The following is a 25,148-nucleotide window of genomic DNA, read 5'->3' as shown; positions in this document are numbered from 1 at the left end:
TGCATTTTTAGTCTTAAGGAAGGGTTGACTTGACAGGTGGCTACTGGAACTAAAAATGCAGTGCAACCAATGGCAGCAGTGAACAGCGTACAGTGTCTCTGATTGGATGACTGGGACGAGACACAGCCACCTTGGAAAGGAGACGTCACATTATTGGCATCAGCTTTTGTAGTCTGCTTGCCTGGAGTGAAGGTTGAACTTGGAGATACTAAAACCAAAACAAAAAAAAAAAACCAAAAAGAAACGACAAGACAGAGATTCGAACTCTGGACCCCGAAGGGATTAGCTTTCTAAACTAACGCCTTAACCGCTCGGCCATCTTGCCATGATTTAGTCAGCAACAAAACAGTTGGCAATAAGAAGCTTTGGATCCCATCCTCTATCTCCAACCCTCCACCACTCTAAAAATGCAGTGCTGATGCTGTGCCACACATAGCTGATCCATGTAAATGCCCTCTGAGACTAAAATGCAGTACAGTAAGACTTAATAATGTATTACACCCTTCGCCCTAGGAGCGAACCGGCCCACTCTAACCCCATCCAATAAAATCATAGATCTTGCTATACCGCAGATAATTGGTTCGCTCTACTTTTTGTCCAACCAGGAAGAGCCTCGAGGGCCTCCAACTTCTTCGAGAGACTAACTAAAAGTGCTGCTCAGTGTGTGCACCAGTATGTCTGTGAGCTGCTGCCGGACCTATCATAAATATACATCCCAGTTGGGAGCAAATGATTCAGAAATCCCACTGCAAAACGTCCAACGTCACAAAGATATATAATCACAGATGAGAGTACCATATTCTCGCAGCTCTGATCCAACCCCAATCATAATATAATTATATGCCAATCCATTACTCAATCCCTCAACATCCTCGTCACCTTCGCATAAACCCTCGGCTCGCCAGTCTCCGTATACCCAACAATAAAGTCCCGCGCGATAGCAATATCTCTCGGTTCTGTATCATGTAATTCAAAATCCACTCGGCGGATAAAGTACGCGAGTGCGATATACAGTTCGGCGTATGCTAGGCTATAAGCCATGAAGTCAGTGGGATTAAAGATACAAGAGATCGACGGAATCACTAACTTGATACCAAGACAACCTCGACTACCCTTCCCGAACGGCGTGAGGTACCGGTCAAGTCGCTCGCCTGTCACGGCTTTCCCCTGCGTTCTAATCCAGCGATCGGGGTCGAATTGCTCCGGGTTGGGGAATATTGTGGCGTTGCGGTGGATGAGATAGGATGAGGAACTCATTGGTGTCTAGAATTAAAGGTTAGTTCATTCCTAGAGTAGGATGCATCTAGACTAGAAATACTTACCCCTGGTGGAATAACGTAGTTCTTATACGCTAGTGTCTCATCCGGAGCCACACGGGGCATGCGAGTCATGATCGGTGTCGCAACGCGAAGAGCCTCGTTGATAACTGCAGTCTGCATACGGTCGTTAGTCTCCGGTTAGAACTTATGAGCTTGACCACATGGCGAATGTTGAACATACCAAGTACCGAAGTTGTTCCAACTCCTGCAGCGTACAGGTGCTTTTAGCCGTAGGGAGCACCTGCTTCAGTTCAGTTCTCAACTGCCGTAGTATTTCCGGATTCCGAGCAAGATAGTAAGCCGCAATCGTCAGCGTCCAGCTAGTAGTCTCCGTCCCCGCCCCAAGGACAATTAAGCTCTCTTCCTCCAGCCTCCGCTTACTGCGCTCCTTGACTGGCAGACTAGGGTCCAGCAATTTAGCATAGATCGTGCGACCGCCATTAATCCCTTTGCCGGTACCACCATCAGGAACCGCCTGAGCAGCCTCATCGACAATCGACTTCTGGAAATCAAACAAACTCGACTTCCCCGGCGCAAGGAGCCGCATCAACCAAGGCGGCGTAAGCCGTATCAACTGGTCAATAAATGGAAAGAACCGATTAATATGACACAGCCCGCTAATCTCACTTGCTAACAACCGGATATCACTTCGGAATTTCTCATCCTCGAGAAAGCCCCAGAGTTTGCCGTAGCAGTAGTAAGTAATAATATCCGCTGTTAGCGCGGCAAAGGCATCGTCGAGCTGTACGATGCCGTTGGATTTGTGGAAATCTTCGAACCGATTGATGAGTTTGAGGGTGCGCTCCTCGATCATGGGTGTTAAGTCATTGACTGAGCGTTTCGAGAAGAAACTGTTCAGGATATTCCGCCGAAACCGGTGGTGCTCGTGGTTGATGGTGGAGATCATAGACTCGCGGACGGAGAGGGCAGGAACGAATTTAGGGTCTTTTTCTCGCCGGCGGCTGGAGGGGGCGTAGATTTCTTCGTAGAAGTCTGGGTCGCTGATGTGGATTTCCCGAGGGGTGATGCGGACGATGGGGCCTGCAGTGTTTATTAGCTTGTCATAGCTTAGAGCGTGAAATAGTTAGGGCAAGGCAATACCATATTGGCGGTGCAGTTTCTCGATCTGAAAGAGGAATCGTCCTGATGACCAGATATCAAAGTAGAACTCATACAGGTGTGTTATAGCGGCGAGTTTCGGGCCCGGAATATGGCGTAGAGGGTGGAAATACAGACGGTAGATAGTCCTGGCTGCGAGTGCTGTCGCTAGCCCTAGCAATGCGAGCCAGATTCGAGATACCTCCATCAAGGCAGTGGCAGATGCTGTTGTTCGATTCAACGAAAATTTGTTCTCTGCTCAGAAGATAAAGTGACTCTTATCAAAGGGCCTGTTACCCCTCTTTTCTCAATGGCAAATGTACGGTCCTAGTCCATTCTTGTTGTTGGATCTATGCACGAGCGGGCAGAGGTGCCGGGGTTTATACGAACTAGGGCTGTTTGCTGAATACTCATGGCGCGAAAGGCGCGTCTTTGTGTTCTTTGCCAGCGAAAGGGGCTTGGATCTGGTCGAGATTCGCCTTTATAGGTTGAGGTGGTTGGATATAGACAGGATTCATGGTTGCCTGCACGGTCTCGTACAGGGACGAGGTATGTTATTATCCCTCTGGAGTTTTGCTAAGCGCCTCAGCGTGTATGCTGGATAGTTGACTGACTTCTTAAGTCCAGTCCCACATGTGGATACAAACTTTCTCACCCACATGTGATTGTTGATGGTGTCTTACAGAGCATCTCCAACCCCGGAGCATTGTCAGGCGCGGAGGTCCATGTGCTACCCCGCTTCAATTTGCAGTACCTTTGCTATCATTCATCGATTGATGTACTAGTACTACTGACCTTTGCTGTCTTCTTTATTGGTTCGATCACTCGCCTTAACATACCATTTACCCAGCAGCCCGTCTTGGCTAAGCAGCTTGCACCCTAGCGGCGGCGACCTCCGAATTAGGGCAATCGTGGCTGTCCAGAGCGTTGCCTGTTGGCTACATATATAGGGCTTACAGCCTACTTGCAAACAGCATGCATGGCATCCGTGCAGATAGTGACTACTGGTTCGATCGTGGTACTCGCCGGCTTCTGTACTCCAGTGCCACGGCTTCAGTACATGAGTTGATGTTTGTCTTGTCTCTATCCAAAGCTCATGAAGTATAAGAGAGGAAGATCGGACTCGTAACAACCTTCGCCCCGCTCCACTCCCTCCCTACAAAGTAAACAGCCCTGATTTCTTCCGTCGACGGCTCCAATGTGACAGTCCCTTGGACTCGCCGTGGCAGCTCGATCTCGGGAATTGCCTCGACGCGAACAAATAACTCTGCTCCGCCTCGAATCTCAATCTCTTTGCCCCCTGGCCTTGAGGCTTCCTCCCATGATACTTCAAGGCTGAAATTCGGTTGAGCTTTGTGTGGGTTTCCGGCTAATGCGTCGCCGACTTTGACGTAGCCTCCGAGTGAGCCGGAGACGGTCACTGATGGTTTGCTTGCACCCTCGTCCGCTAGTAGAATGTTGACTCCGTCAAGATCACCGCTTGTCTTGCTGTTGAAGGATACAGTGTTGTTGTTTGTCTGCCGGGCAAAGTCCTCCACGTTATCCTCGAGACCCCCAAAAGGAAGAACATCCTTGATGGACGAGTTACTGTTGGAAAGCGAAATTGTCCCATCCCAAATTGCCTCACGATATCGGTCATAGAGTCTTGCTCCGCCCCAAGTCACTCGCAGGATTATAGCAGGGGCTTTAGATTCACTCCAGAAATGCCGAGACCAGATCAAGCCCGACGCATCAAAAGCCTCAATCGAGGAAAAGCCCCTATCTCCCAGAAAGTGGTACGTGAACTCAAGAGGCTCATCCTTCGGGACCTGAACCTCATCACCCTGCACCGCAGACCCATCTTTGGTCTCAACAAGCCCAACAAGCCTCTGCCCCGTCGTCGCAAACGTCCGCCTCGCACGCAGCGTCCTCGCGACCCCCTCACGCGTCAACTCCCCCGCCAAAATCCCCGTCAACCCTCCTCTCGTACCAAAGACCGCCGTCCCCGGAACGCCCCCACCACACCTCCCACGATGCTCATCCGAGTTCGCCGAAACCCCCAACTTCCACCCCCTCCTCACCGCATCCCTTAGCAACCACTCAAACTGCCCCCACGCACTCCCAATCTCAACCAGTCTCTCCAACCCAGGATGATGCCACGCAAGATTACACCTCCGTCCCCCAACATGCGGAATCAGCAAATGCCTTTCCTGATCCGCCGCATACGTCGCATAAACCTCATCCAGCGGCCACGCACCAGGCACTAGCTCCTTCGGCCCATGCTCCGACCATTCAAATGACCGCGCGACATTCCCGTGTCTATCAAAGGGGAACTCAGGCGGTTGACTGTCGGGATCACCAAGAAAGACAACATTGTGGTCTCCTCCCGCCGCGGAATTCCCGCACCACTCTGTACCGGGGAAAATAACGAACTTCCCCGGCTCGTTGAGGGATTTGATGAGCTCGTTTGTGGCGGTCCAGTTCTCCTGCGTGATTTGGAAGTCGTTGGCTGTGTAGCCCAGCACGTCGAGGGCGGCGATGTCCCGGCCGTAGGAGAAGTTGTAGCTGGAGGATTCGGTGCCGACGGTGTCGTCGGAATGGACGTGGAGGTCGCCGAAGAGGATCTTCGGGGTGGATAGGGTAGAGGAGATGCTGATGTAGGTGGTGTTTGTGGCGATGGGGTGGTTGTCTTGGGTCGTTAGGGTGGTTTCGATTTTGTAGTCGCCGTCGGTGGGTAGGGTGAGGTCGGGGAATATGGCGTTTGTCCAGCCTTGCTCGGGGGTTGGGATCTTCTTTTCGATTACGGTGGTGGAGTCTGACAGGACGCGCAGGTTGAAGGCTAGGCCGGGGAGATCTCGGGTTACGTTGCCCCAGATGTCTTCTGCGTGTGCGTGGATTGCGAAGGGGACGTTTGGTCGCACCAGCCGTGGGGATACGGCCTGCACGCGATGGACTGGTCCCGCGACAATGTTCCATGAGATATCCGGTTGAATGGGTGCGAACCGTCTACAGCAATTAGCATTTCGAGACTTCCATTAGATGGAGGTAAACTTACGAAGTCCCAACAGGATCGATGTAGAACCGCCAGCGGAAATCCTTCTCCACGAAGGTCTGCGCTCTCGTCCCTCGTCCACCAAATCGGCGGTCACCAAGGCGGATCAGAATCCGATCTCCGGGGTTCAAATATCCGTCGTGGATATCGACAATGACAGCCTTCTGGAACGGCCGCTCATGACCCTTCTGGTCGAATCGGATGCTGAGGCTTTGCACCGTTGCTGGAGTCTGGCCTGGGAATAGTTTGTTAGGCACATACTCAGCACTGACGTAGTTGTCTTTGGTCTTGTCTGATGTTTGGAAGAGGGCCCAGTCCTGGTGTATGTTAGTATAGAGGCGACACGAGCGGGATAGGTAGGGCGCACAGAGTAAAATTTGAATGTCCCCTTGATCCAGGCGCCGTCTGCCAACCCCGACGCGCCGACTTCATAGTCTAGCAAGATCTCTGTCCATTCTCCAGCGACAATGGTTGAGACATTGCTTGTTACGCGGCCGACGAAGGGGAGGCTTTTGGTGTACTCGTACAAACCATCCGGTGCAAAGTAGTCGCCTGCTATTTCTTGTCGCTCTGCGGCAGTGAGGTACTTCATGATGGAATACTCGACGCTTTCCCAGTTCTCAGTAGAGAAGAGCTGCAGGATTGTATCATGTTAAAAGTTATTGTTGAGTTGGAGTCAAAGATGAGTGGAGACAGCGATATTGCGCCATCACGGAGCAGGATAACATCAACCAGGGCTCCATATTCTGACTCGCCATGTCCACTCTCGCGAAATCTCGGACTCCGTTTCACTCTCTTAAAAGGCAAGCCTGTGTTTCATTGCTTGGTCTGCTTGGTAAATGCTTATTTGAAGAGTATTGCGCCATCACCACGCGGAATATCAACATCCTCCATCTACTCCAAATGCGTGACTTTGAGATAACCCCTTGTAACGTGATTTTATTGCTAGACTTTAGAGAAAAAATGAAGATAAATTTCACACTCCCTGTCAATCCTTTACTCTATAATCAACCCAGAAAACCGCCATGGGCCACATACAGGCGCTGAAAAAGACCGTCCGTGACGACCCTAACATCACTCGCTTCCTCAGTCTCGCCAGCTCAAGCTTACCCAAGCTGCCCAAAGCTACCGCAAACTACCTCGCTGCAAAGGTTCCAATTGCTCAATGGATCACCGGATATTCGCCCTCGTGGCTATGGGGTGATCTTGTAGCAGGTGAGATACCCATGAACAAAACAGAGAGCATATACTAATGTCCTGTGTCAAGGAATCACCATTGGAATCCTCCTCGTACCTCAATCGCTCGCATATGCAAAAGTCGCCAACATCCCTGCCCGCTATGGTCTCATCTCCAGCTGGCTGCCGACACTTTTCTACACCGTCATGGGCACATCGAAAGACGTAACTGCCGGCCCAACAGCCATCATGGGTCTCTTAACAGGAGAAATCGTGACGGATCTCGTGAGCGAAGGATACTCTGCCGCAGCTATTGCCAGCGCCGCAGCATTCTGGGTGGGCATCTACTCCTTACTGCTCGGCCTCCTAAAACTCGGCTTCCTCCTCGAGTTCATCCCGCTCCCCGTGCTCTCAGGTTACGTCTCTGGCGCCGCCATCACTATCGTCCTCCAACAGCTCAAAGGTCTCTTTGGACAAGGCAAATCAGGCAGCGACACAGCAGGCGTCATCCGCGTCTTCTTCCAGCGCCTTCCCAACACAAACTGGCGCGCGTTCCTCATCGGTTTCTCGGGAATCATCCTGCTACTCGCCCTTCAATTCGTCGGACGCAAATGGGGCAAGAAATACCGCGCTCTATGGTACCTCTCTATCTCCCGCAATGCTCTCGCCCTGATCATCTTCACAGCGATCAGCTACGGCGTAAACAAGTCTCACCCTGATGATCCCCTCTTTGGAATTTCCCAGGTCACCGGCGCCGGCATCCTAGCCCCCAAGAAACCCGACAGCGCGCTCCTCGTCAAGGTCGCCGGCCGCAGCGTCGCCGTTTTTATTGCTGCTGCGCTCGAGCATCTCGCCATTGGCAAGGCCTTCGGCCGCCGCCACGGGTACGTCATTGAACAAGACCAGGAACTCAACTACATTGGGCTAGTAAACCTCTTCGGGAGCTTCTTCAGTTGCATGCCCGTAACAGGCGGGTTCTCACGCACAGCCGTGAATTCCGAGTCCGGTGTAAAGAGCCCCCTAAGCGGTCTTGCAACGACAGCTTGTGTTCTTGTCAGCATCTACAAGCTAACCGACGCCTTCTACTGGATCCCCTCGGCGACCCTATCAGCCATCATCGTCGTCGCCGTATGGCAGATCATCCTCCCCGCAAGAGTCTTCTGGCATTATTGGAAAACCTCCTTTGCGGATTTCGTCGGCAGCATGGTTGCCTTCTGGGTGACGCTTTTCGTAGACGTCGAGATTGGGATTGCGGCTGCGGTCGGGTATAGTCTTGTTTACGTGCTGTTGCATCTAGCGTTTACGAATGTCACGATGGTCACGGGGGAGAATCTGACGTCTTTCTACCCTGGTGCTCTCTCAAATGAAGATGAGGCGGCAGATACAGAGAGGGTGGGAAGTACACCACTATCTTTACCCGAAGACACAATGCTCTTTATCCTGAGAGACTCAATCCTCTACCCTAATGCCTCGAGAACAGCCCGCCAGATCACGAACTATATCTATACCTACAGCAGCGGCGCACATGAGTCATCATCAGATCGAAATCAACCCAGCACAGCAGAGAAATCACCAACCCGACTCTGGAACGACACCAAAACACGGCATATAGCCAACCTTCGCCGCGAAGCGGGTACGCTTCACACCAATACTCTAGGAGAAAGCGGGAATTCCTCCCTCCCAGCCCTCCGCACGGTTATCATTGACATGACTTGCGTCACGCACGTCGACACAACCGGCATGCAAGCCCTGGCCGACATCCGCTCCACATTGAAGGACTGGGCTGGAGCCGGAGCAGAGGTAAAATTCGTGGGGTTGAATGAGCGGGTGAAGGAGCGGTTTCGCCGTGCGGAGAGCTGCTTTCTGTCTAGTGCTGAAGAGGGTGGGAAGGGGGCGCAGGACGGCGGGTATGTGGTTTTTGATGCGTTGCAGACCGCGTTGACTAGTAAGAGTGAGAGTGAGAATGCTGATACTGACGTTGATGCTGGTTCTACTGCTACGACGCGCGTTGAGGGCGGTGCTGGGAAGGGGGTCAAGGGGGGTTGAAGCTTGTGTTATTATGTGGGAAAGAACAATCCAATAGGTCTGGAGTAATATGATTGAATTCTGTTTTGCCCGCCTTTCCAACGTGTAGAAATTTACTCCGGTATGCTATAGCGTGCTCCTCTTGCACCCTAGCTTTAAGCTATTTAGATACTGCTCTATGGAATAGATACGCATCCTTCTGTCCCATAAAAGCAACCAAGTACCTCAAAATGCACAGAGTAATCATTCATGATCAACCTATCCCCGTATGTTGCTTTTGTCGTAGGGCAGGACCAAATATCGATACCCGAGGTTAGGGTTACGGCTGGTCTGTCATCTAGCTGGGTAGTCGGTTGACACAACTCTCGAACGAGCACCCATCTATCAACGAGATATTATCATGCTACGCACATGTACTATACCACGATGTACGTTAGTTAGTTTAAGAGCGAAAACAACGTTCTCTAGAAGGGGCGGTCTGAGGGGAAAGCTCAAACCATCCTAAGCATTAAGTTGAATACACCTTCTATCATACACACTCTAGGCGCAAGTAACGCTCTTCCAACACTCCCTTGAAGATACTGTCAATTGATGTAGCTGGGATATACTATTAAGGCTTCGCATCCGGGCTAGGTTTCGGTAACTGTACTGGTGCAATGTAGACGCGATTCTGGTCCATGCACATCGCACGCTCTCCATTGCGTATTCAGGGCTTTACTAATGTACCTACGCTGTCGGCTGTTGCATAAAGGTATTGAAGGTCTCTCCTTCCTCTTCTTCTCCTCCTCCCCCGCAATATGGCTTCGGTCAAAGGGAACAAAAGGCCGGGTAATTGATCGGCGAGACTACCCCAACAATATGCATCTGCTTTTATAGAAATTCCACCAATGACCCTCTTCCCCACATTTAGGATTCGAGCAAGGTACTACGTATTTATTCACAGCCAAGTCGCGACAATCATGAGCTTGGCCAGGAGTCAAGCTCAAATCTCAGAATCTACCAGAAATGAAGTCCCCCCTAACCACAGTCGCCTTTGCGCTAGCAGCAGGCCACCACGTCGCCACCGCAGCACCAACCTCATCCAATGCCCTCGTCAAAAAGTTTACATCGCTCGTTGTCTTCGGCGACAGCTACAGCGACAATGGCGTGCGATCCTACACCCCACCAGTCGCTGAAGAGGTACGAACTCACTTCCATAACCCTACTAAGCACCCACTCACGTTCCCAGAACACCGAAGCCAGCACCGGCGGCCGCGTCTGGCCCAGCTACGTGCAGCAATACACCTCGACAAACCTCTACGATTACGCCGTCTCCGGCGCAATGTGCGACGAGCGCATAAGCAATTCCCCGCGCAACGGCATCGCCCAAGACCAACTCCCCACCTTCCTCTCGGATCTCAACCACAAAGACAACACAACCGACAAACCCGCCCTAACCATTCCAAAAGACGAAACAGTCTACGCAATCTGGATCGGCACCAACGACCTCGGCTACTCGGGCTTCATAACCGAAGTCCAGCCCAAGGGCATGCCGTTGACGTATTTCACTGACTGTGTGTATACGCAACTGGACCGGCTGTATGAGGTCGGTGCGAGACGGTTTGTGTTGATGAATATTGCGCCTCTGGATTTAAGTCCGCAGCATGCATTGCCGGAGAATGGGGGGTTGGTGAATTCGCAGTTTTGGAAGGATAAGGAAGCTTATGATGGCGGGAATATGACGAGGTCCAGTGAGAAGATGAGGCAGTATTTGACGATGGTTAATGAGGTTTTTGAGGTTAAGACGCCGGTTGAGGTGCAAGTGAAAAAGAGGTATCGCGGGAGTAGGGTTGCGGTTTATGATGTGCATGGCTTAGTAGGTTTTGACCTTTCAAGGATTAGGTGTCGAGTATTGCTAACGAGGGACTAGATTACGGACATCTGGCATAATCCTGCAGAGTATCTTAATGGGACGGCGCCGTATAATGTCACCGGCTCGGTCTACCGATGCGGTAGTGATTGCGATGACAATGCTGTTCGGGATAGTTACCTGTGGTATGATGATCTCCATCCATCAGAGCAGACGGACCGGGTTATTGCGCGCGAGTTCGTGGAAGTCGTGAAAGGGCGCAGCAAGTGGGCAACCTACTGGAGAAACTAATACACTAGTTTCTTATTCCAGCCCTGGCTTATATGTTCAGCGGTCTTGAGCTACGCATAGCCGGAGTCGAGTATAATCAGTCTCCAAATAATATTCTTAGCCAACGGGAATGAAACATTGTTACGAACAGCCTTCATCGGTCCATAGATATACTTCTTCCCGATACCATCTCGAATATGAATGAGAGCTACAGGAAGCCTAGTATGGAAGTAACTCTTCCTGTTACCGTGACAGTATAGCATATATTTATTGATGAGAGTCCCAAGCGGTAGGTCTAGGTACTTGTGACTCTGTCCGTATACACAGCCGCAAGGCCGCTTCTTATAAGATTCCTGAGCACGGTTGACTGAGGTGAGACGACTGCAGAATTTGATATGTCGAGCGGTCAAACCAGAACCATCCAGGGTATCCATAAGGTCCATAAGGCTGATCCTGCGAGTTTCTAGATTAGGAGTTAGTAGTTAACTTGCCACACTGCCACACTGTAATTTTAGGATTATCGAGCAATTGGCTAAGGACAAGCTGGCCTATCATAATCCTGGATAGTAGATACCTGCTTAATCTCCGCTTCCGGATACGGTACGCTAGCAGACTGTCCAGGCGTGATAGGACTTGGCTTTGGCCCAATTTTCACTGCTTTTTTAGTCTGGCAGAGCGGCTGCAACTGTGTCGTCGGAGCTACTAGGCGCTGACCCCGGCCTTCATCTCGGTCATGGTCTCCGTCTCGCTTTTTATCTTGGTCTTACCTGTATAAACATGGTACGCTTAGTCCCTGGAGAAGCACAAGATTATGATGGTAAGAATATCCGTAGCGACCTCTTCGCATGCGCAAAAGCAAGAGTACTCGACTAACATGCTGGTCTTCATCATGTGTTGCAGATGAAACTACCCTCCAACTCACTAGTGCCACATGCTATACAAGGAGCAACTCAGTTAGCGGTCATGTTCAAGACATAGCCGTAGGGTATTCTACCTTGTCACGGTGGACACAGTGCATTCAAGCAGCCTCGCCGCTAGTCCAGATCTAATCCAATCAAATATGAAAGAGAACATATTGTGTAACTCGCTTACAGCTCCAAGATGGCTCCCGCCGAGTGCTGGGCAGCACTGCAAATTTAGGGTAAAGAAGAGGTGGTATTGTGACACAGACTAGGCTCCATTAGACTTCCATGAGGCTGACACTGTCAAAGCAAGCCCAAATCCTGATAGACCTTAGACTGTGCTGGTTTCCCGTGTGCTGCGATTTGAGGTTAAGGGGGGTATGGCATTGTGACACAGACGCGACTCTTGCTCGCATCGCGAGGAGGTTGAGGCTGACACTTTCAAACGTAGACTCATATAACAAGGATATGGAGAAGCAAGGCTCCAGTCAGGCAAAATGTACTACATCCTCAAGCTAAAGGAGGGGTGGGATTGTGACACAATCTCGGCTCCGTCCTCGTATTTCTCTCCCTCTCCAACGTTCCACTGTACTGCTTTTTTAAGGTGGGCGAGGGGTGAGATCACATTAAGCCATGGTCTCAGTCGAGCCCTAATTGGACGCCAAACGAGGCTGCCACCACGCCTACCTGCAAGCAGTGCAGTAGCATCATCATCTCTCGTCGAATCAAAAGTTAGAATCTTGCAAAAGGGCACCGCTCGTTTACATTAAGAATGCGTCGGCGGCACGGAAGAGTAAGCGAGGGGTGATCCTATGCAAGACGTCCAGTTCTGATCCGAGAGAAGACGAGGCTGGACACACTGTCATCACCAAGTCTACCGATTGTACAACGTCATGATCAGCCGCTGGCGTTATATTCAAAGTAGGCGAGGGGTGTTATTGTTCCATAGACTCTATCATTCTCTCGAGGGAGACGAGGCTGAGGCTGACACGGTCGAGGGTAAGCCCAAACAATCCCAATGGGTTTCACAACTAGCGTGATAACTTTCCATGTACTGCAATCTTAGACTAAAGGAGAGCTAGTATTGTGGCACAGGCTCGGCTCTGATTGGACTCGGGTTCGGGCTGAAGCTGACACAGGCCGAGGTACTCTCAGTTACTATTCAATTCACTGATGCACTACGTCTTGGGAGTAGGTCAGGGGTGGGGAGCTCAAGATAGAGAGCCCTCGTTCGACGCAAAATCAACCTGAGGACACGGAGGCTGTACCTACGTACCTAGCTACGCAGCCTACCAATGGGCAACCTAGTGGCGCTCACTGCATTTATAATGTAAGCAGGAGGCTACTTAATCGATATCTCCAATTCCGATTTGGCAAAGACTGCCCAAAAAGGACCACTGACATTTATTTTAATAATGATAGTAGAATCAAGACTACCCGTGCTCGGCGTCACTACTCTTTAAGGGTAAATGGGGAGCGGTACTGTTCCACAGCCTTGACCATTAGGGTTCAGGAAAGGAGACTGAGACTAATCAAGCAATGAAGATAGTACCTCGCACCCGTGCTTCCAGATACTTTTACAATGGCAGCAGAGCTTCGGACTTAAGCTGAGTAAACTACACTTCTAGGATGAACGGAAGGTGAATATAGGCTGGTTTACAAACTCGGTCTTGATAGTTGGTTTGAGATGAGGCTGGGGCCGCCGCAAAGCAAGCAGCAAACATGATATTCTGTATCTACGGAAACCTATCAGAGAGATCTGTGTAGCTCTATTGTACTGCATTTTTAGAGGTGGACGAGGGTCGATACCCTAATGGAAGCCAGACAAGGCTGGCACACTATTTTCTCACCATCCTGTACGTGCATACTGCACTCCGCAGTACTGGATTTCAAAGGCGGGCGAGGGGTTGATACCCTCATGAAAGCCAGACAAGGCTGATACCTCATTCTTCCTCATCATCCAGTGAGATACTGAAAGCCCATTGTACTGCAATTTTAAGGTGGGCGAGGGGTGATATCACAGTAAGTCGCGACCTCACTGGGGCCCTGATTGGACAGCTCACCTGCCTGCAGTAAGCCTCCCCCGCTACAATAATTCATCCAGTAATATCACACTGTACTGCAATTTTAAGGTGGGCGAGGGGTGGGATCACAGTAAACCACGACATCAGTCGAGCCCTAATTGGACGCCAAACACGCCTGCCTGCAAATGCAGCATCACGGCACTGCCCCCAATCAACGCGCTACACGCCACAGCCTCAAAACCAGGACTCACTATCCAATGATAGCAGGGGCTGTGTTACGCTGCATTGTTCGCTTACTCACTGCATTTTTAGGGTAGGCAAGGGATCGGATGAGGCTGCTTTCCGCCACAGTCTGCTCAGCGCTAAGCGTCACTGCCTTTTTAATGTCAACAAGTGGCGCCCTTCTGCAGGACATTCAGTTTTGATTCGACAGAAAGTGGGGCTGAACACACTGTCGCTATCAGATCTACGTACTGGTTGAACAAGGTCATCACCGAGGCACGGAGTCCGGCGCACTGCAGTTTTGGAGTAAGCGAGGGGTGTTCCTCTGCAAGAGATCCATTTCAGATTCGATAGAATATGAGGTGTAAAACACACTGTGGTCATCAAAGCAATCTAGAGTACGGACTGTAAAGCGTTATTTTCAGCCTCGCTACATTTCACAGGCGAGGGATGGTATTGTATCATAAAGCTACGCACCATTGCAATATTAGAGTAGGAAAGGGGTGGTCTTGTTCCACGGGCTGTATACTTATCTTGAAGCAGACAAAGCTGGCGCTGAGGCTCATAGTGAGATCAGGTAACGCGATACAAAATACGCACGACGAAGTGCAAGGCTTCGTCCATGACCTGCAGCCTCGGGGTTTCTCAGCGAAACCAGGCTCTCACTGAACGTAAACCACGCGGTAACTCTAGTATAGCTTCTAGGACAGAAAGAGGTAGTATTCCCTCTCTAATAGCAGTAGTGAGTATACTCGTTGACACGCATTTACACAGCAATTCTATGTAGGCCAGGGGTGAGATACTCATTTCTCTACTGACCTTGTAGTACAATGGAAACAACGTCAAGACTTTGATCTTCACAACTTGGCGGACTCGGATCCTTGCAACCATTGTCAGCCTGCACTGCATTTTTAGGGTAAGTAAGAAGTTGTAGCTCATCTTCTGCACTTATTACGTGCCTACCAGGATTGAAGGCAGTCTAGGCTGACTTTGATTCATCAGCTTGAAGGATTCAGATCCTTGCCACTATTGAGGCGTATGAGGGGCGCAATCTGCACTGCAATTTTAGAGTAAACAGGTGGTGAGATATTCTCTTCTATGCTTACCAGGATAGAGAAGAACTAGGGTAGACTCTGACCTAAGAGCTCGAAGGGTTCAGATCCTTGCCACCATTGAGGCGTATGAGGGGCGCAATCTGCACTGCAATTTTAGGGTAAAGAAAGAGTGAGATGCTCTCCCTTGCGCAGACAGATGTCAGAAGCAAGGTCTAAACTCTTTTTTCTAATAGCTCGACCAATCCAGATCCTTGCCACTATTACCGCAATTTGCACTGCATTTTTAGGGTAAAGAAGGGTGCGGTACTCTCCTTTTTCGCAGGAGGCATCGCGCATGATCTAGTTAGAGTCCTAGGTTCCAATCTAACAGCGCAAAGGATTCGGATCCTTGTCACCATTGATGCGTAAGAGGGGCGCAATCTGCACTGCATTTTTAGGGTAGGCGAGAGATTACCTGAGCCTTGACCAGCGGTTCTTTCAGCGCTTGTTGGATTCAGATAGGTCGATACTACCTTTAACAGATCAGGGCTAGGGTTGCACCATTGAATTGTTGAGGTGAATGAGTCCACGGCTACCTGGCTTTGTCTAAAAGCCAGCAACAAGTTGCGGAAACTTTGACTTCATTCCAAGCTACAGTCAGCTTAGCAATCACTTCAACATGGAGAGACCTGCCAGGGTGAACGAGCCCAAAAGAATGAGCTAAAGTAGATTTTAGACGGTCCATGTATATGGTATGCTTGTAATAAAAGCAGAGATTGCTACTTATATAACCCCGAAATAAGTCTGAGCAATACGCAGATGCCCATAAACGAGTTCATACCAAATCAGCTGGAAGGCAATACATTCCAATACTCCACAACACTACCGCCGTCGCCTCTCATGAATCTTCTCATGCCTCCTCATATCATTCTTCCGCGCAAAGCCCTTCCCACACTCTGAGCAGCAAAACGGCTTCTCGCCTTTATGCGACCTAGTATGATCCTCCAAGATATTCCGTCTTACAAAGAACTTGTGGCAAGTAGGGCACTCCCACCGACTACGGGCAATCTCCCTGCGAGTCACGTTGGCAAACACCAGGCTGAGATCAACCTCCTCAGGGTGGAACTTTTTATTGTGGGAGGTGAGTTCGTTGTTTGAGCGGAAGCCGAAGCCAGAGACTGATCGCTGGCAGGATTCGACGAGGCAGTGAAATGGGAGATCGTGGTAGTTGACGTGGTTGTCGCGAAGGTCGTTGGTCTTGAAGCCTTCGTGGAAGTAGAAGCACATTATCTTGGGACAGCGGAAGGGATAGTCATCGTAGAGAGAGGAATAGTCCACCTTAGGATCTTGGCTGAGCTTTTCGAGGAGTGTCCGATTGCGTTTTAAGGTCTCCTTTAGGACGGGAATGCTCACGTTGTTCCTGGACTCCAAATCTCCTCGTTGAGCAGCGCAGATATGATCCCAGATTGTGACAAGGTCGTCGTAGAAATCGTACTGTTGGTAAAACGCGCAGTCCTTGCGTGACTGTTCCAGCACGGTATCAGGGAAACTGTCACCATAGAAGTTCACAAAGTTTCCGATTTCCTGGGAAACAGCGGCAATCCGATCGGCTGGACTGTTCTCCAGTGCGAAGCCGCCTCCTTGTAGAAATGCCCCTTTCGATTCTACGAGAGACTTGAAGTGGAGAAACCAGCTCTCCACTGCGTAGTCCTGAAACGCAAAATCTCCTTGCAGAGCACTGCCGTGAAGTTCGGCCTCTGGAGTTTCCTGTTGGAAAAGGTCAAGCGTGAGGTATCGGAGGCATCGAAGGGTCAGGTCGCATTCTGCCGCGGCCAGATTTATATCACTTTTTTCGATAAAACTGGTTCTGTTAGTTGCTGCAACAAGCCCAGGTCAAATACTGTGATACTCACGCTCTGGCAGTGCTATGAACAAGCTCAACACGGTTCCCCCTCAGCACCTGCACGAGTGATCCGCACAGCTCTTGGATGTCTTCTTGCAGTTTAAGCTCCTTGTCAATTTGATGTGGTCCATCCCAGACATTCATGTCAATGGACAGGGCAAGTTGTATTTCTGTCCACTTCAATGGTCTTTTTGAACATACTAGCCAGCCAAGTAATAGTCGTGTGTACTCCAGTTGCTTTCTGCTAAGGCTTCCTTTGAGACGCTCCATGATACGGGCGTACCTAATTAGTTATTAGTAAGTTTCCACTTCGGATGAGAGTACAGTGGCTTACGCCTCGTCAAGTTCATTTGGTAGCCTGTCAAGGCTGATCTCAGCATGGAAGCTGCGTCTAGTAGACTGTTTCGCCAAATTATTCATGACTAGCTTTGCGAAGAGGAACATGCCTAGGAAGCAGTTAGTTTATGTCCAGAAAGTGGACTTGAAGCTACTTACCATTTGCTCGTATGCAAATTCGATTCATCGGCTCGACCAGCTCCTGCGCAGTAAAGTTGAACTTCTCCTCGAGTTCAACTGACCTGGCCTGACAATATTTCTGAATATCCGCCTTGTTGTGTTCCGGAGTCAGAGCCAGAATCGCGGCGTCTGGAACTGCATTCTTGATTTCATTCAAGGGCCTGCTCAGAAAAAGGGCGCGTAGCTTCCCTGGTGCATAACTCTCCGTCTTCCGAATCAGGCTCTTGAATGTTTCGAGCAGGTCCTTTCGGCCTTCTTCGCATTCGTCGAGGCCATCGATTATCATGAACACCTTCGGGATCCTCTCACAAAACGTTTCAATTAAGGTATACGCTGCCGAAATATCAGACAGAAAAGGGCTGTGCGAGCTCTTCATCCTGGCGTGGCAGTATGGAACCAGCTCCTGATGCTTGCGTATCAGCTGCAGAAGGATACCACGGAGTACAGCAATTGCAGAAGCTCTCTTCTCCACCTTCTCGTTGCAGTAGAAGTAGCAGGTAGTCCAGTCCGAGTCTTTCATACACTCTTCAATAACGACAGAGGCGAGATAGGTTTTGCCTAGGAGTATCAACATAAGAGTTCGGGTAATGGGATTGGCTGCATACCTGTTCCAGGCTGGCCATTAATCCACAGAATAGAGCTATATGACTGATCGGGGTTTGGAGATAGCCAGTCTTGTACTTTGCCGTTTTCCAGAACCCACGCACCGCTACCGGGGTATCGATCGCGATCATGACATATGTTCTTATGCTCAGTGCTGCTTTCAGCACCTGCAATCCATTCTAGGACTTCTTTCAGCTTCTTCTCGCGCTGTTTCTCGTTTTTCTCTTTCCGTTCAGAGATAAGTTTGTCCACCTGAATCAGGTGCTCACGAATTCCCCGCATGTCCAGATCATATTGCCCTGCGTGGGTGTACGACATTTGCGCCTTGTCCTCAATAAGCGTGGTATGCGAGCGGATTCTGTGTACGATACTGTCGAACGTCGGGTAGAAGTCTTTCCAGAGAGACTTAAATACTGCCTTGAGCGCTGTATATCAGGTCAGCAAGTTCCAGAATACCGCCCGAATGGCGTCTTACCTCTTCCAGAGTATAATCGCAGGGTGTTCTCATGAAAGTCCATGATGTCGGCAAACAGCTTAGCTATCACCCGCTGCAGGCCCGGATTTTGCTTGAACGCTTCAGAGTATTCCCCAAAGTTTGGTAGCTCTAGACCAAGAGTTTCATAAGCCGACAAGAGCGTGTCGAGCAGGTCCGTTTGTCCTTTCGCTACCTAAGAACAGGTTAATGCTGATTGTACAGAGACGCAGGATGGCTTCACCTGCAATAACGACTTGACTGGGCCCCAGATGAGGTTGATAGGCTCAGTGGTATCAAGTATACTCTCCAAAACCTGTCCGAGCTGTGTGATCTTCTCTATGAATTGTTCCAGTCGTCTCAGATTCCGCAATTCTCTCGCCCGCTCCTGCTCATCCTGTACTCTCTTCAGCTCTCTTTTGAGAGCACCAAGGTCGGACTTCTGGAAGACCTCTAGCTGGTCTGGTGTAAAGCTTTTCTTGAACCGGGTCAAGGTTCTATGGAAAACCTCTTTCGAAAAAGACCCGTCGACCGTGAGAATTGATGATGAAAGTGACACCGCAGCCGAAGAAGTTGTATTCTGTGTGCTGAGAGTGAGACGGGCTGGGTGTCTATTAGTCAGTCTGAGTAGGACATGGCAGGGACAAATCAAACGTACACTCAAGTCCTTCTAGCTCTGGTCGATCGTGAGGGACGTACCGGACCAACACCTCCATAGCAGCAGAAGCAGCAACTACGGCCGAGAACTCCTGCCATTTTTTGTTCTTGTGGCTATCCGCGTAGTCACATACTCCCTTGATGATCAGACAGTTGAATCTTTTCCATAATCCCGCTCCTTCCATTTCGAAGGCGATAACTTTTTCTGACTTCGCATACTGGTCTCTATGCATAGATGACTTCATGACAAAGCCTGCTGTGCCGATTGATCCAAAGTGAATGCAATGCCTTGGCGTCTCACTGTCAGAGTCAATTTGAGTGAGTCGCCGACGTGGAACAAGAAGGGTTTCATCACATCCAAGCCTTTCACAGGTAGCTGCCTGGGCTTCTTTGCAAACAAAGACTGGATTGCTATCATCATTGCAATGGAGACATCCACCGCGGTGCTTATGGATGTAGTAGGGTGGAAACAACTTGTCCTGAGACACATGAGGACAAGCAACATTGCTGTTCGGATCTTGAGTCAGCTTGTCAAGGGTTTCCATCATTCCCTTGTACATCTGACTCAGACTTGTTGGCGTTTTTAATAGTCTCAGAAGCCCACGGACCTCATCTGATGCCCCCCTAGACGCATCGAGAATCGTGTCTCGCCGCGGTTGAATCCCATCTTGGTACAGACGGCCATTGGCTTCATCCAATTCGACCACGACCTCACTGATCACCACATCGCCGAGAACAATCTCCTTCCCGTCACTCTTCAGCGGCACACCGCCACAGACCCCCACTAGGAGCACGAGGTTGATATTGCGAAAGGTCCACTTGAGCGACTGAGCGGCGATGATTGCTGCTTCTTTTCCCATGTCCGGGAGCGTCACCACAACAACGGGGTGTCGGCCGCTCTGACCAAAAACATAGGTGCTATCATCTCCTCTGGCTCGGCGATAGTTGTAGCGGGCGTTGAACCAGACTTCATTCAAGCAAGAGAGTACAGCGTCGGTCTCCAAGGGTAAAGCGCAGACAATCGCGACCTCGAAATCATCTAGACTTGGCGGGAGATTGGGGCCATTCATGGCTGAATAGTGCCGGAACTAACGGCATCGGGGAGAGAGATCTTAGTTCTCGAGCTCTTCTGGAAATTCGAGAATCGAGGCTGTGGATTTGGAGGAGGCGGGTGGGAATAAAAGGAGGTTCGGCAAGGCTGAGCGGGCTTTCAGCCTCGCGTGGAGGCTCAAAATGCCGACTGCGCCATCAACGATAAGGCACTTTTGAGAATTGCTTATTTGGCAGAGCCAGTCGATCAGAACACCACTGGCATCTTCGGCGGGTTGAGTGTCGGAAAGTGATAGGATAGGTAATTTCGATTGTCGATGACCAATTCAAAGATGACGGATATATAGTGTGGCTCGGAAGGTGCGACTTTCACCAGACTGCCTTGCTCAAGTTTGTAGGGATGCCATAAGAGCTGAGGGCAGCTTGATCTGATCGTAGAGATTGAGGGTCTTTTTAGTATACTTTTCATGCTTCGCGGGGTTAAATAGGATCTAAACAGCTTCCCTTTCGTTCTGAGAGCCAGCAGGGAAACATTTACTAATAGAACAGGGCACTCTGGTGTGAGTCACTTGGTATAGCCCTGTATATCTAAACACCATCCGATGCTATGCTACACTACACGAATATCTCCTCTATCTGCAACATGATCTGTAAACAATTAGTCAGACGCAAAGAAATAGTCCGGGATAGCTCACCTTTTCAATATACTGCACACCAACAACAACTCCGTCATCATCCTCCAAGTCCGCCTCCTTGCCAAACAAATTAGTATCTCCAGGGTCTAGATAAGTCAAACAAGCCAGGGCTAAGTCGGTATACCGCTGCCCCATCAATCCAGGAAGCTTTTCCTTAGCCATAGACACCAAGGTTTGTTTAATCATCGTGGCCTTCTTAGACTGTAGCGCTTCTGCTATATCGAGCTCCGCTCCCGGTATCAGCGAGTTGCCTTCGCTGTGGGGACAAACGAATGAGTTCCAGAGCCCAATCTCTAACAGACAGGCTCCGAGACTGTATATATCGTGCTGCATGACGTATCGATCTTCAGGATGTAGTCCCTGGCGCTTTGGGTGGCGGTATAAATTCTTCTCCCAGCTCGAGTCACCGTTGAGAAAGGTGCCAGCGTCTCCAGGTCGGAATCGTTCGAAACCAACAAGGAACGAAGGGCCCAGTGTGTTCTGACCTTCTTGGAAGACGACAATTGTATCCGGTCGGATACCCTTGTGGACGAACCCTGAAGTGTGAACGAACATGATAGACCGGACGAGTTGCTTCGCGAGCTGAAAGCGTTGGTTGAGAGCATGAGGCTGTCTATGTAGGAGAAGATCGCGGAGAGTCCGCGGGTTGGACACGGTCGACGGAATATCAAAGACCAAATTGAACTTCCCTGGGAACCCTGGCCCTATCATATACCCTCGGCAACGCAAAAGCCCAAACTGCCATGGGTCGGAGTATGACAGTTGCCGAGCAAGGTCACGAACATGGATCATCCCAACGATGTGTTGAGTATCAGAAGGATATGTTGTCGGGTCCACTAGTACGTTTCCATAACCGTCAGAAAGCTTTGCCGTAGATGTTCCGGACCATGCAAGTCGACGCTCTCCTTGTATAGATCCCTTGTTGAGAAAGATCGACCGCTTTTCGGTTTTGTTATCGCAGCTGATCGCCTCTCGAATCTGCTTCAGCCTTAGGGTATGGTGGTCCACCGCGGTACCTACGCCTGAGAGAACGCTGTCAATCTTTGGGTCTGCCACCCGTGTGATCAAGTACCAGGACGGATCAAAGGTTCTCTGCCAGCTTTCAAGATCCCGAGTTGCTTGAATGATGGTTTTCTTAAAAAACATTGCCTTGAACTTGTTGATCGATAGCGAGTGGTTCGACACTCTAACTAGGCTCGCCGACGCAGCTTCCAGTTTTCCCTGTAAGTGACCAAGAAGCTCGAAAAACAAAGTCTGAAGGCGTGGGTCGATTGACTCCCAAATCCTCTTCAATGATGCAAGCTGGATTTCAGTCTTCAGCCACAGACCCTTTATCTTGAGCACTGTCTCCTTAATGTCGTTTTCGGCATTTTTGTAGTCTTCGTATCTTTGAATGAGAAGTTTGCCATATCTAGCTTGAGGCTTAGCAATGGTCGATCCATGTATCAATCAGGGCACTTACTTCAAGCATAAATCGGCTGTTGCAAGGACCGCGAGGCTGAGCGAAACTGGTTCCATTGTGATTCATCCCAAACGAAAGGAAGTATTGCTGCTATTATCGCCCTTATAGAGACATTCGGGCACCGCCTGTGATAGTGAGCTTGATAGGTTGGAAGTAAGTGACGGCCAGGATCGCCTTGCTCCGTGTGCTTGCGGGCTCATCCCTACCAGCCACCCCCACTTCAGCCAACGATGAGCATGAGATTCATGTTTACAGAGAATAGAGTGGCTTAGCAGAAAGCCCAGCCATGGAAGCGACGCGTTGGCCAGTGATGTACGGAGTAATCTAGACTATGCTGCGCGCGGCGGTTGCATTAGCATGAGGGCAATTTTGAGCGCGCCACCCTAGCAGGAGAGTATTGAGGACGCGACCGGCCATAGAAGCTGAGCCGTAATATGCAGAGTGAGAGGGCAATTCTGACCGGGCGAGGCTGTCGTCTGTTCTTCTATTTTTGTACCAGTCAACTCAGCCGAACCTGTCGGTTGAAAATCCCGATTTCATCAAGGGCGAGGTACGCAAATCAACAACCGCCGGCGTTGTCCTCATGGCATCCCAATGTCTCTCCTCTTTGGCAATCAGTTATCGAGACCCCCCTCAAAGCGTCTGGGCGAAAGGTACCGTGAAAAATGACTTCGTCCACCGAAAACTTCGACGCCTACAAACTAGCCGCTACAGTTCAGCATAATCCATACTGCGTCATCCACTCCCTCTCAGACGAGCGCCTTCCTGTCTCGCTTCGAAGACCTAGTAGTGAGCAGCGATGGAAACGTAAATCGGAGCTCGGTCAAGGCACCTGTGGAACGGTCTACTTGGAAGAGCTGAGTTTTGGACAAGCAAATGGGCCGAAATTGCGCGCTGTAAAGACAATTCGAAAGAAGTTGATGAAAGATCGCAGAGACTTGGCTGTGCTAACCGACTTTTCGAACCGGAAAGTAAGTCTTGCATTGCGAATGTCAGGATGTATAGAAGCCTTGATGTTAACTAACACGGAGTGCAATAGTACGTTCATACCAGGAGTTTTGTTGAGTTTTTCGGCTGGTTTGAGGATGCGACGAACATCTATATCGCAATGGAGTACTTCCCTCATGGGACATTGTCTCAATACATCAAGGCACGGATTCCCGAAGACGAGATTAGGATGATCACAGGTCAATTGTTGAGCGGCCTCGCGTTGATGCATGAGCATGACTATGCTCATCGTGATCTGAAACCAGATGTCAGTTTCATCTCTCTTTGGACTCAAGCTGTATGTTGATTCTTGGGATTTAGAATATCTTTGTCGAATTAAGAGGTCCCCAATGGTCAGTCAAGATCGGGGATTTTGGGGTCTCCAAGCATGCGAAAATTGGGATGACTGCCCTCCGAACCGCAACCGGCACACCAATTTATGAGGCCCCTGAGATCCGCGGCGACGTGATACAACACGACGAAGAAGATAGCGACGAATACACCAATGCGGTAGATATGTGGTCGTTAGGCTGTGTGGTATATCAGCTGGCCGCGGCCACCGTGCCATTCCCTCAATATCCTCGAGACTACAAGAAGCTTTGTCGGGGTCGTTGGTTTCCGGATCGGCCTTTGAATCTCTCGGACATGGGTTGGGAGCTTATCCAGAAATTGGTTGTTCCCATTCCAACTTGTCGATTATCCGCTGCGCAGGCATTACAGCATGAATGGATAACATCCTCTAGACCAGAACGGACAATCCGTGATAAGATCCGCCAGTGCAAAAGGCACATGACGATCAGTGAATGCATCAACTCCTTCAAGAATGAATACGCTTCTGGCAAGGGCCCGGAAAAGCCACTGTTGGAGACGAATCCCCTTCGCAAATATCCTTTCCCCGGACTCGAACCGTCGCCTGGGAAGTCCACGATTGAGCCATAGTACATAGCAGACCCTCTAGACAGATTCAAGAACTTGGAATTGAACCATCGCCTGGGAAGTCCCTAGGAGGGCCGCTGTACACATCAAACCCTCTCGACAAATTCAAGTACCCTGGAATCAATCCATCTCCGGAGAGGTCCCTGGGAGGGCCACCGCACATATCAAGCTTTCTCGATAAATACAAGCACTTTCAAATCGAACCGCCGCCGGAGAAATCCCTAGAGGAACCACCATCCAAAAATGGTCCTGACTTCACAATAACATCCACTCCCACAACACAGGGTCGAGGTATCAGATCCCGCAGCATTCAACAGGATATTAAGAGCTTCGAAGCCACATCCTTGGCCATGACAAAGGACTTTGTCAACGACAAACTGGGTACTGGGGCCTTTAGACCCGATCACAGTGACCAAAACGCTGCTGCGGATCGCAACATACAGCAAATTCTGGCAGGAATATCTGAGCAAGCTGCAAGGCTCATTCCAAGCCCTGAACACTCGTGACAAATCAAATACAGCAGTGCTACATAGCTGTATCAACGAGAAGTGAATTGAGCAATCCGGAATCCGGAATCAGTCGAGGTGAAGGCATGGTCTGCTAAATATCGTTTGAAAAACCATGGTGCTGAGCAGCAACTCTAACGTTGCTGATTCACTGAGGGCCCTTGTTTGCTAATCCTCATCAAAGGATCTGCTGCCTCTGTCACAAACAGCCTGGACTCATGGTGTATTGAAAGTGCCCTTGGCGTAAGTACTTGGCAGTCAATTGGTTCATTCCACCATCTCAACGTGTCAGGCAAAGTCCTAGACCTCATGATGATAATGGCACATGATGAAAAGTCAATTCATCGTTGACCTATATGTAAAAGAAGATGCTTGGTTTCGTAGAATGAATGAATTGAGAGTGGGTGTTGT

At 50.0% G+C, this 25,148-nt stretch overlaps 7 protein-coding genes and 1 non-coding gene across 8 annotated transcripts; 3 read left to right on the top strand and 5 right to left on the bottom strand.

The window, feature by feature from the left end:
* Positions 1–244: 244 nt before the first annotated feature.
* BJY04DRAFT_t20 lies at positions 245–325 on the bottom strand. The gene has a single exon. It is a non-coding gene; the product is annotated as a tRNA-Ser (tRNA).
* A 530-nt stretch (positions 326–855) lies between these two features.
* Positions 856–2,625, bottom strand: BJY04DRAFT_205182 (cytochrome P450; the record flags this gene model as incomplete). The annotated part of the gene is made up of 5 exons (XM_073713566.1): positions 856–1,030; positions 1,088–1,263; positions 1,323–1,433; positions 1,501–2,360; positions 2,421–2,625. 5 exons carry the CDS (start codon positions 2,623–2,625, stop codon positions 856–858), a joined length of 1,527 nt encoding a protein of 508 aa, XP_073575732.1.
* An 886-nt stretch (positions 2,626–3,511) lies between these two features.
* BJY04DRAFT_230149 (uncharacterized protein) lies at positions 3,512–6,040 on the bottom strand (the record flags this gene model as incomplete). Its single annotated transcript, XM_073719226.1, has 3 exons — positions 3,512–5,402; positions 5,452–5,765; positions 5,816–6,040. 3 exons carry the CDS (start codon positions 6,038–6,040, stop codon positions 3,512–3,514), a joined length of 2,430 nt encoding a protein of 809 aa, XP_073575731.1.
* A 433-nt stretch (positions 6,041–6,473) lies between these two features.
* BJY04DRAFT_214113 (sulfate transporter family-domain-containing protein) lies at positions 6,474–8,670 on the top strand (the record flags this gene model as incomplete). Its single annotated transcript, XM_073715119.1, has 2 exons — positions 6,474–6,663; positions 6,716–8,670. The coding sequence occupies 2 exons, from the start codon at positions 6,474–6,476 to the stop codon at positions 8,668–8,670; spliced, it is 2,145 nt and encodes a 714-aa protein (XP_073575730.1).
* Positions 8,671–9,369: 699 nt separating this feature from the next.
* Positions 9,370–10,789, top strand: BJY04DRAFT_230147 (SGNH/GDSL hydrolase family protein; the record flags this gene model as incomplete). Its single annotated transcript, XM_073719225.1, has 4 exons — positions 9,370–9,400; positions 9,719–9,828; positions 9,878–10,504; positions 10,559–10,789. The coding sequence occupies 4 exons, from the start codon at positions 9,370–9,372 to the stop codon at positions 10,787–10,789; spliced, it is 999 nt and encodes a 332-aa protein (XP_073575729.1).
* Positions 10,790–15,678: 4,889 nt separating this feature from the next.
* Positions 15,679–20,260, bottom strand: BJY04DRAFT_230145 (uncharacterized protein). The gene is made up of 8 exons (XM_073719224.1): positions 19,103–20,260; positions 18,689–19,047; positions 18,448–18,640; positions 17,975–18,397; positions 17,349–17,927; positions 17,188–17,299; positions 16,864–17,136; positions 15,679–16,811 (listed from the first exon to the last, which is right to left on the bottom strand). Exons 1-8 carry the CDS (start codon positions 20,169–20,171, stop codon positions 15,833–15,835), a joined length of 3,987 nt encoding a protein of 1,328 aa, XP_073575728.1. The 5' UTR covers positions 20,172–20,260; the 3' UTR covers positions 15,679–15,832.
* Positions 20,261–20,766: 506 nt separating this feature from the next.
* Positions 20,767–22,364, bottom strand: BJY04DRAFT_214110 (uncharacterized protein; the record flags this gene model as incomplete). Its single annotated transcript, XM_073715118.1, has 3 exons — positions 20,767–20,799; positions 20,847–22,257; positions 22,309–22,364. 3 exons carry the CDS (start codon positions 22,362–22,364, stop codon positions 20,767–20,769), a joined length of 1,500 nt encoding a protein of 499 aa, XP_073575727.1.
* A 527-nt stretch (positions 22,365–22,891) lies between these two features.
* On the top strand, positions 22,892–24,737 carry BJY04DRAFT_214109 (serine/threonine-protein kinase; the record flags this gene model as incomplete). Its single annotated transcript, XM_073715117.1, has 5 exons — positions 22,892–22,961; positions 23,023–23,279; positions 23,348–23,563; positions 23,617–24,203; positions 24,254–24,737. The coding sequence occupies 5 exons, from the start codon at positions 22,892–22,894 to the stop codon at positions 24,735–24,737; spliced, it is 1,614 nt and encodes a 537-aa protein (XP_073575726.1).
* Between the last annotated feature and the right edge of the window lie 411 nt (positions 24,738–25,148).

This window comes from Aspergillus karnatakaensis (assembly GCF_047715665.1).
Source record: "Aspergillus karnatakaensis strain CBS 102800 unplaced genomic scaffold BJY04scaffold_5, whole genome shotgun sequence".
In the NCBI taxonomy this organism is placed as follows: domain Eukaryota; kingdom Fungi; phylum Ascomycota; class Eurotiomycetes; order Eurotiales; family Aspergillaceae; genus Aspergillus; species Aspergillus karnatakaensis.
Note: the sequence above shows the minus strand (reverse complement) of the source record. Positions and strands in the feature narration are given on the sequence as shown.

Bases quoted from the DNA above. Each gene is read 5' to 3' on its own strand.
- BJY04DRAFT_230145 (XM_073719224.1), bottom strand. From the start codon at position 20,171: ATGAATGGCCCCAATCTCCCGCCAAGTCTAGATGATTTCGAGGTCGCG. The intron at 17,928-17,974 runs GTATGCAGCCAA...TGATACTCCTAG, and splicing joins TAATGGCCAGCCTGGAACAG to GCAAAACCTATCTCGCCTCT. The intron at 17,300-17,348 runs GTAAGTAGCTTC...ACTGCTTCCTAG, and splicing joins AATTTGCATACGAGCAAATG to GCATGTTCCTCTTCGCAAAG.